Below are 11,100 nucleotides of genomic sequence, written 5' to 3' on the forward strand. Positions count from 1 at the left end.
TTCAGAAGATTGAAGAGATGAATGGGAGTTTTAGCTAGCTGATTCCATGTTATTGGAACTTGAAGTAAAGTCCACGTGGAAAAGAAGTTAAGTAGATGAAGGCTAATGAGAGTAGGTAGCTGTTCCACAAATCTTTGTAAACCATGAATCATGCAGCTCATTCTTTTTCACCCCTATTTTCCCCATTGTGTATTCCTCTATAACAGGGGTCAGCAACGTATGACTCTCAAGCCATATCTGGCTTTTTTGAGGGCCAGATATGGCTCTTTCTGCAGGAGCCATAAAGTCAATTTTTTTTCCAGGCGCTGTTACAGGAGCGCACACTGTGAGCACTGTACAGCTCTCACGAAATTACATTTTAAAAAATGTGGCGTTTATGGCTCTCACGGCCAAAAAGGTTGCCGACCCCTGCTCTATAATATAGAGTCTATATCAGTGATTCCCAAAGTGGGTGCTATTGCCCCCTGGTGGGTGCTGCAGCGATCAGGGAAGTGGCGATGGCACAAGGTGCATTTATCTTTATTATTAATTGCTATTAGAATTTTAAAAAAATTAATTTCCAGGGGGCTAAGTAATATTTTTTCTGGAAAGGGGGCGGTAGGCCAAAAAAGTTTGGGAACCACTGGTCTATATGAACCTTTTATAATCTATTTCCTTTTAAGTTACATAAGGAGTTATTGTGCTTATATTGGAGAGTGAAGGTTTTCTCTGTGATTTTCCCCTCTGTTTGAGGTATAGGGAACCCACAGAAAACTGAGCTTATTGTGGCAGCTTGAAAATTGAATATTTTCATTAAATTAACTTGTAGGGGGAAACAAAAAACATCTTGGTACTTCTGCTCACCTGGTCACCATGGGCAGGTCATTGCTGATGAGTCTCAGACTGTAATTTATGCATTAGGCTTTCACTTCAAAATTCTGCCTTTTGGGAAACTTCCAGGTTAAGATGGCCACGGAATAGCTGGATATGGCCAGACTCTCCTCACAACTGACCACAACAAAGCATCTCAAAAGGACAAAAATAAAAACTAGACAAGTGAAGGAGCTCTGCCATAGGGAGCAGCCTTAAAGGTAGGCAATATTGGGGCATTTCCATGCTATCAGGGGGTAAAATTACACATACCAAAGCGCAAGCTGATGAGCCCTCCCCCACACCACCTACTTTTCTAGAGTCAGAGCGAGGGCCAGGGCAATCTCTAAACTCTCAGGAGCTGACTGAGGGCACCACAGATTTACTTCTGAGGGCAGTGCAAGGCCTTGGCAATAAGACTTGGGACCGGAGGCTGAAGAGTGTGGAGCCTGGATGCAGAGATAGGCAGAAGCAGCCTGGCCACAACAGACTCAATGAATACTGGAAAAATAGCCTCAGGGCAAAACACTTTATAGCTTGCTACACAAAGAGCTACCTGCCTTCATCACTCAGACTTCTGGCTGAGAGGGGAAGATAATACAGAGAAAAAAACTAACACAGCAATGGCCATCAATAGGCAGGAATCAACAGAAATCACATGATTAGAGCAAATTGGAGACCAGAATTAACCTGCTGGATGTCATGAAAAACAGGATAGACCAAACCAAAAAGGGAAATGAAAAAATCATAGCTGAAAATGAGTCTTTAAAGACTAGAATTGGGCTTGTAGAAGCTAATGATCTCACAAGACAGCAAGAACTAATAAAATGGGGCAGCTGGGTGGCTCAGTGGATTGAGAGACAGGCCCAGAGACAGGAGGTCCTGAGTTCAAATCTGGCCTCAGACACTTCCTAGCTTTGTGACCCTGGGCAAGTCACTTAACTCCCATTGCCCACCCTTATCACTCTTCTGCCTTGGAATCAGTAAACAGTATTGATTCCAAGACAGAAGGAAAAGGTTTAAAAAAAAAAAAAGGACTAATAAAGCAAAGTCAAAAGAATGACAAAATAGAAGGAAACATTAAATATCTCATTGAAAAGACAATTGGTCTTGAAAACAGATCTAGGGGAGACAATTTGAGAATCATTAATCTACCTGAAAGCCTGGGGAAAAAATGGAAACCTTGACATCATATTAAAAGAAATTATTGAAGAAAACTGCCCTGATATTCTTGAACAAGAGGGCAAAATAGACATTGAAAGAGTCCATAGATCACTCTCTATATTAAATCCTCAAGAGAAACCTCCAGGAATGTAATTGCCAAAATCAAGAGCTCCCAAGCCAAGGAGAAAATATTGCACACAGCCAGAAAGAGACAATTCAGATATCAAGGAGCCCCAGTCAGGATTACATAGGATCTGGCAGCCTCCACACAAAATTCTGCCTCTTTTCTTTCACTTGTAATCAGAAGTATGTTAAAGTATCTTAGAGGATCTGACTTTAAGTTTCCTTCTTAGGAACTCACTTTGGCTTCTAGAGCTTCCTATCTTCAGATCATGTATCAAAGCCAGTTGTATGTCTGTAGTCCTTGACTATGAGTTTTCTCCAGATCTTATGATGAATTCTTCCCTTTGCCTCTGGTAGCTAGTCACCCAATATAGTTTATCATCATCTTCTTGACTAAACTGAGTACAGTGAGATTTTTATTAAAAAGACATGTCCTACTATAGGTAATCAGTTGATAAAAGTTGACTTAATTAGTAAAACTTTTTATTTCTGATTTCTCATCTAGTTACTTCTTGGATAGTTAAAGCTACCTCTTGTTCTAGGTAACCAGGGAATAAAAATCTTATATAGAATGGCTACATAACATCTTACTAAACTAGAAGTCTGTGTTGTCAGAGACATGGCATGTGTGCCCTGGCATGCCAGAGGGGGCTGCTCCCCTCCCCCTGCACCTGAGGACAGTTTTCACATGCCCCACCCCTGCACCCAGCAGCCCAGTGCAAGCACTTCCTCATTCTGCTGTCTGGGTAATGCAGGGGCTCACAAGCAGCATGAAGGTGCATTTTGCGCTCACAATTTCTAAACAGTTTGCCAACAGTTGAGTTTGTCTTCATATATGAGGACAGGAACCATGTCATATCTACACTCTTCCTTTCAGCTTCTACCACAGTACTCTGCACGAGTGAGATTAATAAGATTTAATTAGATGACTCTTAGTTTCTGATTTCTTATCTAATCACTAATATATGCCTGCTTTTGTATAAGGAAAAAGTAATATGCCTTTCCTGTGGTTAGGCTGTATATGTTGGTACAAATGAAACAATGCAGGATATATAGTTGTGAAGGACCTGAACTTGGGCAAATCAAAGTCACTTAGTCTCTTTGGGCCTTAATTTTCTCATCTATAAAATGATGGTGTTGGATTAGATGTCTTCTAAGATCCTCTCAATCTCTAAATCTATGTTGGGAAAATCCTTTTGTGATCTAAATTCTATACTAATTTTTTTTAATGCAACAGGAATATGTTGTTTCAGAAAATAATGGCTTTTGAGGATGTGACTGTGGTTTTCACCCAAGAAGAATGGGGGCAGTTAGACTCTGCTCAGAGGGACCTCTACAGAGATGTGATGCTGGAGAATTATGAGAACTTTCTCTCACTGGGTTAGTATTCATTCCTAAAGTGACTATCTCTGTCTACCTCTTCTATGAAACAGCTTAATGAACCATTTCCAGGTCTCTGTATTTAGACTTTATTTACCATATTATCTGTAACTTTACTCATTTCTCCTTATCTGCTGCCTATATGCCTAAACAAGAGAAGTCAGTTTTCTGAAAGTTCTGGCTTTCAAAAAATAAATGATCATATTTCATCTCTTTCATCTTCAATCAGGATTTCCAGTTCCTAAACCTGATATTATCTCCCAACTGGAACGAAGAAAAGAGGCATGGATCCAAGATATTCAGAGCCCTGAGGAAAGGGAGTTCTCTAAAAATGTTTATAGAGGTAAGTAGGGAAGGGATGCATTGGAATGACAAGGGAATAAGAACACAGTGAGTTTTGTGTGCTAAGGAAAGTTTTTCTTCTATGCACCATATTTTCTCCCTTCTGTGAGTATAAGAATGCCTCAATTGGAGAATTATCTCTCTTGCTCCTTTCTTTGATCTCACTGTTTGACTAGTCACAACATTTATGCCAATTCTCCCAGATTTATTCTTACCCATACTCTTGTCTGCTTGACTCCTTACTACTATATATACTTTTCTCTTTCATATACCTTAAATTTCATCTGTTTCCTAGTTGAGTTTGACTTCATTATACCTGTTCTCTGACTATCCAAAATATTCATGCTTTTCTTGTAGTTCTTTATTTAAATTATTTTCCTAGTCAAACTTTCCATCCTTTTTTGTTGGACTTCTTCAGTTGTTTATAATCTGCTTACTCTCTGACCCATGACATCCTTGCCACTCTAATAAACTTCTGGTGACCCACACTCCCAGACTCATTCTCTTCTTTGATTGCTTTTAATTCTGTTTATTCCTAATCTGCATTCATCTCAATTGTGAATTTCTGTTTCTCCTCTTGTAGTTTTATATTTTTCTAATGAGAAAAAAAAGATAATATTTTTGTTTATTTCAGGTTATAAGAACAGACCTGAAAATTACAATTTGACTCTAAGGGAAATTCCTCAAGAAATTGAATTACCTGAAAAAGAGGCAAAAAAACACCCAAAAGATATTACCCAAGACCCAGGCTTTAGAAGAATCCTTAACCAGGAAGTTACCTTAAAGAAGCAGATAAGAAAACATAGAGGGAAGAAACAGAGTAAACCAGTTTCTCAGCAGAGGATTCCCCAGCAAGTTTCCCTAAAGAAAATCACTAGAAGAGAGAAAGGTCGAGAATATGATTTTGGTAAAAACTCCATTCAGAGTTCTAATGTGGTCATTCCTCAGAGAGCTGAAAGAAACCATACATGTACTATATGTGGTCAGAGTTTTTCCCATCATTTAACTTTAATTCAACATAGGAGAGTCCATGGTGGAGAAAAGAGCTATCAATATAGTGATTATAGGAAGGACTTCAGTCACAAGTCACAATTTACAAAACATCCAATAATTAACATTAACGAAAAGCCCTATGAATGTATAGAATGTGGGAAGTCATTCAGTCGTAGTTCACATCTTACTTTACATCAGAGAATTCATACTGGGGAGAAACCCTATAAGTGTAATAAATGTGGGAAAGCTTTTGGCACTAATTCTGATCTTGTTCGACATGAAAGGATTCATACTGGAGAAAAACCATATAAGTGCAATGATTGTGGGAAAGCTTTTAGTCAGTCTTCAGTGTTTATTCGGCATCAGAGAATTCATACTGGAGTGAGTGCCTATAAGTGTAATGACTGTGGGAGAGCCTTAAGCAGTAAGTTAAGCCTTATTGAACATTGTAGAATTCATACTGGTGAAAAACCTTTTCAGTGTGATGAATGTGGAAAAGCCTTCACTCACTTCACAAGTTTAATTTACCATCAAAGAATTCATACTGGAGAAAAACCATATGAGTGTAATGAATGTAAAAAAGCCTTCAGTCGACATTCAGTCCTTATTCGACATCAACGGGCTCATACTGGAGAGAAACCATTTAAGTGTAATGAGTGTGGGAGTGCTTTCAGTAGAAGGTCAGTCCTTAATGAACATAAGAGAATTCATAGTGGAGAAAAGCCATATAAATGTAATGAATGTGGAAAATCTTTCAGTCGGAGCTCTACCCTTATCCAACATCAAACAGTTCATAATTCAGACAAACCTTACAAATGTGACGAATGTGGAAAAGGTTTTGGGTGCCGCTCACATCTTACTGTACATCAGAGAATTCACATTGGTACTAAGCCTTACAAATGTAGTGAGTGTGGGAAAGCCTTTAGTCGGAGCTCCATCCTTAACCAACATCAGAGAATTCATACTGGAGAGAAATTGTATAAATGTAATGAGTGTGGGAAAGCCTTTAGTCGGAGTTCCATCCTTAACCAACATCAGAGAATTCACACTGGAGAGAAACTTTATAAATGTAGTGAATGTGGGAAAGCCTTCAATCGGAGATTCAGCCTTATCCTACACCAGAGAATTCATTCTGGAGAGAAGCAGTGTACATGTAATAAGTGTGGAAAAGCCTTCAGTCGGAGAACCAATCTTATCCGGCATCAGCAAATTCATACAGAAGAAGAGTCATGAATAGACTATATAAACAAAATCCTTTGTTGTCTGAAGATTCAATAGAGAGAAATCATACCCAGCTCAATTGGTAAAAATAATGGGTATTGGGGAAAGATTATCTCTAGATCAGAGTCCATTATGAAGCAATATCTCTTAGTAAATTTTAAAATCTTGAAAGCAATAGCTATTTTTCTTTTTCAATATATATGGCATCTAGCCCTGGATGACCCACAAAATATTTATTTTGTTTGAAAGATACAAGTAATGCTTGTATAGAAACCTTCTGTGAGAGATGCTTTCTTTATCTTCATATGAAAAATCTAGTCTGAAAATCTCTAGGATGATAACTAAAAGGAATGGTTTGTCGACTTGAAAATAGTACAAACTGAATAGGATAATCCAACTAATGTTCCTATAAGCATTATCCTAGGTGATCTTTTTTCCTCCATGTATTGAGAGGATGGTGCTACAGTCCTTGTTGATTAATGATGAGAGAATATGGAAAGAATAACCTTGTACTGGGAAAAAGTAACACCTGGAATTTTGAATGTTAGGGGGCAATATATCCATGCTCCCATAGATAATAAGTAGTTAAAACAGAAAACAAGCTACTGTGTTGTTTCCCAGACAGGTAATCTTTAAACCATATTCTTCTGCCTTTCCTAATATTGGAACTGTACAGTATTAAGTAGTTAGGAAGCACATCAGAAAAAAAATCTAGGAGAACAGAGTGCTCTGCTATTCTTGAATATTCCCCATTTCCACTGGTACATGGAGGGGAAAGATGTAAATAAGGCTACTAAGGGAAAACATATATTCCATGGTAGAAACCAAAAGTATGGTTGCCAAATAAAATCTGAAACCAGCTTTTGTTGGTTGTAGGCAAGAGGATGACAAAGAGGTAATTATAATTACTAGATGACTAATTGTTGTAAAGATTAGAGAATCAGGAAAGTTATGGTATGGATATTATTTCTTAAAAGAGGGAATATGTAGTAGTATCAAATGGAGCAGAGAGGTCAGTGAACTAAATTGGCAAAACTTTTGATCTGGTTGGGAAGAGAGTATGGGAGACCTGACAGTGATTTTGGAGGTATGTTAGTCAAAATATTTTTATTAGGATCAGTCAGTAGGAGTAATACTATTTAAGAATATGCTAGAACCACTTGGATAGGAGGAAGAACTAGATTATATTAGGGAACATCGGAACTCTGTAATGGTAGCAAGTTATTTTGATAATGTAGGAATTTGAGACCACTTCTGAAGCTATCCCTTTGCTCACTGAAGATGAAAAATTATTGAAAAACCTGTAGGATGATTGCTTTCCAAAGAAGGAACAAGTGGAACTAACAGTTTGGGCCTAATGCTGGCCAACCAACAAAGGGAATGCTGAGAACTTTGGAAAGATGTTACCACTTCATCTTATGATTTTATAATAGCTAAAGAGAGAAAAGCCAGGGATAGATGCACACACTAGACTTTGAGAAAGTAAGTTCCAAATAATTTGAATATAGAGTAGGTTAATATTCTAGAGAGGAAGTAAATCCATAAATGACCTAAAGAATGAAGTTTTGACAGTTTATTCTTGTGAAAGAGGGAATGTTTAGTGAGATGTGATTGCACAGGATATTCATTGACCAACATATTTCAAAGGTACATACAGGGGACAGCTGGGTAGCTCAGTGGTTTGAGAGTCAGGCCTAGAGACAGGAGGTCCTAGGTTCAAAATCTGGCCTCAGACACTTCCCAGCTGTGTGACCCTGGACAAGTCACTTGACCCCCATTGCCCACCCTTACCACTCTTCCACCAAGGAACCAATACACAGAAGTTAAGGGTTTTAAAAAAAAAAAGGTACTTACAGAAGATGGATGCAATGGCAGATATCTTAGAACAGATTCAAGAGTTGAGTGTTAAGAGGAATAGTGGAAGGCCCTGGCAATTAAAAGATAAAGCATTTGAGTTATAGAACTATTGCTACATTTTATGCATTGCAATTCATTTCCTTGACATTAAAAGCTTTAAAACAACTTTAGTTGTATTGATGTTGAATATTAAATTTATAGTAAATCTTTTTGAAAATGGATGACACCTGTGTTAAGTTAAATTTAAGTAGAAGAGAAGATCTCCAGCTTTGATGGAGAAAAGACAATTACTTATTATTTTGCATCTGTTGTATTAAGAAGATCTTCGAACTGGGAAATATAGAACAAAAATTATTAACAGAATCAAAGTCCAAAATAATTGAGAAGACTAACAATAGTCTTTGAATCCAATTAACCTGTCCTGGCCAAACTACATCCTAGAATATTGAAATGATATGCATGGGTAATTACTGTGCAAGGAGACCAAACTAGATTGCTTTTAAGGAATTACAAAGTTCTTTTAATGACCCTACCCTTCTCCCTTAATCAAAGGGTCATCTTTTAGTACTACTAATTTTTTGGCAATATATAGTTTGAGTCATGGAATATATTTCTGAAATGTTAAAATCATGAGTCCCCAGAGGGCAAAAGAGATGTTTATAGAGGCAGCAACATATTGCCAATGATGGTTAGTAATTGTTACTTGAAAACAAACATAACAAATATATTTTTGGCTCAGACCAGGGACTCCATCAACATGTGGATCTCCAGATTTCAAAAAAGACATTTTCTTTGGACTGTACCAGAGCTATGATCTCACTGATGAAATAATCTCTGTTTAATCATTTCAGTTGTGTTTAGCTCTATAAATCTATGTGGAGTTTTCTTGGCAAAGATACTGGAATGGTTTGCCATTTCCTTCACCAGTTCATTTTTCAGATGAGAAAACTAAAGCAAATAGATTTAAGTGACTTCTACAGGATCACACAGCTAGTAAGTATATGAATCTGGATTTGAACCCATATCATCCTGACTAGGCCAAGTGCTCTATCCACTGTCCCACCTTGCTGCCCCTATTAGCACCTTTTTTATTGGTATTATGTACTGAAAAAAATAAGGAATAGCAATTGATGAAATACTTGATCATCTCATATTACAAAAAGTTTTTGCACAAAATGAAGAAGCAAAGAAATTCTACTAAGATCCTGACTAAGAAAGACTAAGTTCCTCCAAACTAAATAAATGTATGCCGAAGTATTCATTTATCTTGTGACTTCACTGCAAAAATGAGCATGGAAAATAATGATCAAAAAGTATGTTAAAATCAAGAGAACAAACACTACTTAGAAGTCTCATACTTAAAGATTGTTAATACTTTGTTCCAGAAGAGATTCAGAAGGCAGTAGCTTTAGCAAGAACTACGTAATATCACAAAAAATAAAATTGAATAAAATTGATTCCGTCTTTATGAACAAAGAATGTCAAATTACTTCTATGGGAGTAATCATAAACAGTTGTCTTTGTGCAGTCAATAATGACTAATTAAACCAGAGGTTCTTAACCTTTTCTGTAGTATGGACCTTTTTTTAGCATTATGGTGAAATCAGAATATATTTAAATGAATAACAATATATAGGATTATAAAGGAAACCAATTATGACATTTTTTTAAAGTTCATGGATGCCAACTTGACATCTGAATTAAATCAGAGATCTAATATCAAATGCAAAAAGAACTAAAGAGGAGATTATACTTTAAACTTCAAATGAGCCATTGATAAAAAAATTATGCAATTGAAAAAGGGAAATATAGTAGCCATCATTATTGCACAAGCAAAAGTTTAATTGATGTGAAACAGCTTCCACAGAAAGAAGGCCAAAAGGGCCTAGAAATTGGAAATTAGATGAGCAAATTCTTGCTTTTTTTGCCAACAGACTTTGTGTCCAAGGACAATGCTGTTTTTGGAACACACACACACACACACACACACACACACACACACACAGTACCACAAAGGAAATTGGTGAGACTTTATAAATAATATATTTCACAAAACATCAAAAGAGAATGAAAGCAAATCATTTCACATTTATACAGCTCTAGTTAGGAACTTTTTATTAATATCAAACCCAAATCTGCTTCCATAACACCTATTTATTAATCCTAGTTTTACTTTCTGGGGACAAGGAGAACAAGTCTTTTTTTACCCTTTGTTCATTTGGTAGAAATTTGAAGACAACTATTTCCTGCCTCCTAAGTATTTATTCTCCAGATGAAAATGTCCCTCATTCTGCCATTCAAGCCAATCCAATCTTCTAATGATCTTGGCCACTTTCCACTGGGAACAAGTTTTTCACTGGATTTACTAAAATGTTATGGTTAAAACTAAGCACAATACTCCAGATGTGGTCTGAGCAGGGAGGAGTCATTTCTGTCTTTCTGTATAAATGAAGCATAAGATCACATTAGCTCTTTTCACTGCCATTTCATACTGTTGCTACATACTGAACTTTAGTAAAAGGCTAGTATTGGTAGTTTAGTGTTTTTTAACCTAAATGTGGGTTTCTACATTTATCTCTAATATATTTCATCTTACCAGACTAGCTTGTTTTTATTTTTGTCTTCTTTGCCAGTAAACCTGAGTCGTAATTTGCATTTTTCTCATTAATGATTTGGAGCATTTTTTCATATAGTTGTTGACTGCATTTCTTCTTTTGAAAACTGTTCATATCTTATGACAATTTAGTGGGTAAGAAATGATTCTTATATATTTGAATCTATTTGCCGTTTTATTTATTTCTCAGACTTTATCAGAGATACTTGATGCAAAAATTCTTTCCTAATCAAGTTTCTCTTCACTTCTTATTAATTTATTAATTTTGTTTTTGCAAAAAAGTTTTTTCATCTCCAGAGAGAGAAAACTGACAATTCTGAATGCAGATTGTAACATTTTGGTTTTTCTTTTTTCTTGCTTTTTTTTTTTTTTTAACTACATGGCTAATATAGAACTCTGTTTTCTATAACTTCAAATGTATAATGGGTATAATGTGCTCACCTCTTCAGTGATGCTGGGGGAGAGGCTGGAAGAAGGAAGAGAATTTAGAACTCAAATTTTAAAAAATGAATGTTAAAAATAAATTAGGGAAGAAAAGATGCTTCAAATCAGACACA

General features: G+C 36.4%; 1 protein-coding gene across 1 annotated transcript; it reads left to right on the plus strand.

Moving 5' to 3' along the window:
• Positions 1-916: 916 nt before the first annotated feature.
• Positions 917-6,084, plus strand: LOC123255827 (zinc finger protein OZF-like). Its single transcript, XM_044684560.1, has 5 exons — positions 917-1,070; positions 3,390-3,516; positions 3,746-3,859; positions 4,493-4,895; positions 4,980-6,084. Exons 2-5 carry the CDS (start codon positions 3,396-3,398, stop codon positions 6,082-6,084), a joined length of 1,743 nt encoding a protein of 580 aa, XP_044540495.1. The 5' UTR covers positions 917-1,070; positions 3,390-3,395.
• The last annotated feature ends 5,016 nt before the right edge of the window (positions 6,085-11,100 follow it).

Source organism: Gracilinanus agilis, chromosome 1 (genome assembly GCF_016433145.1).
Source record: "Gracilinanus agilis isolate LMUSP501 chromosome 1, AgileGrace, whole genome shotgun sequence".
NCBI lineage: Eukaryota > Metazoa > Chordata > Mammalia > Didelphimorphia > Didelphidae > Gracilinanus > Gracilinanus agilis.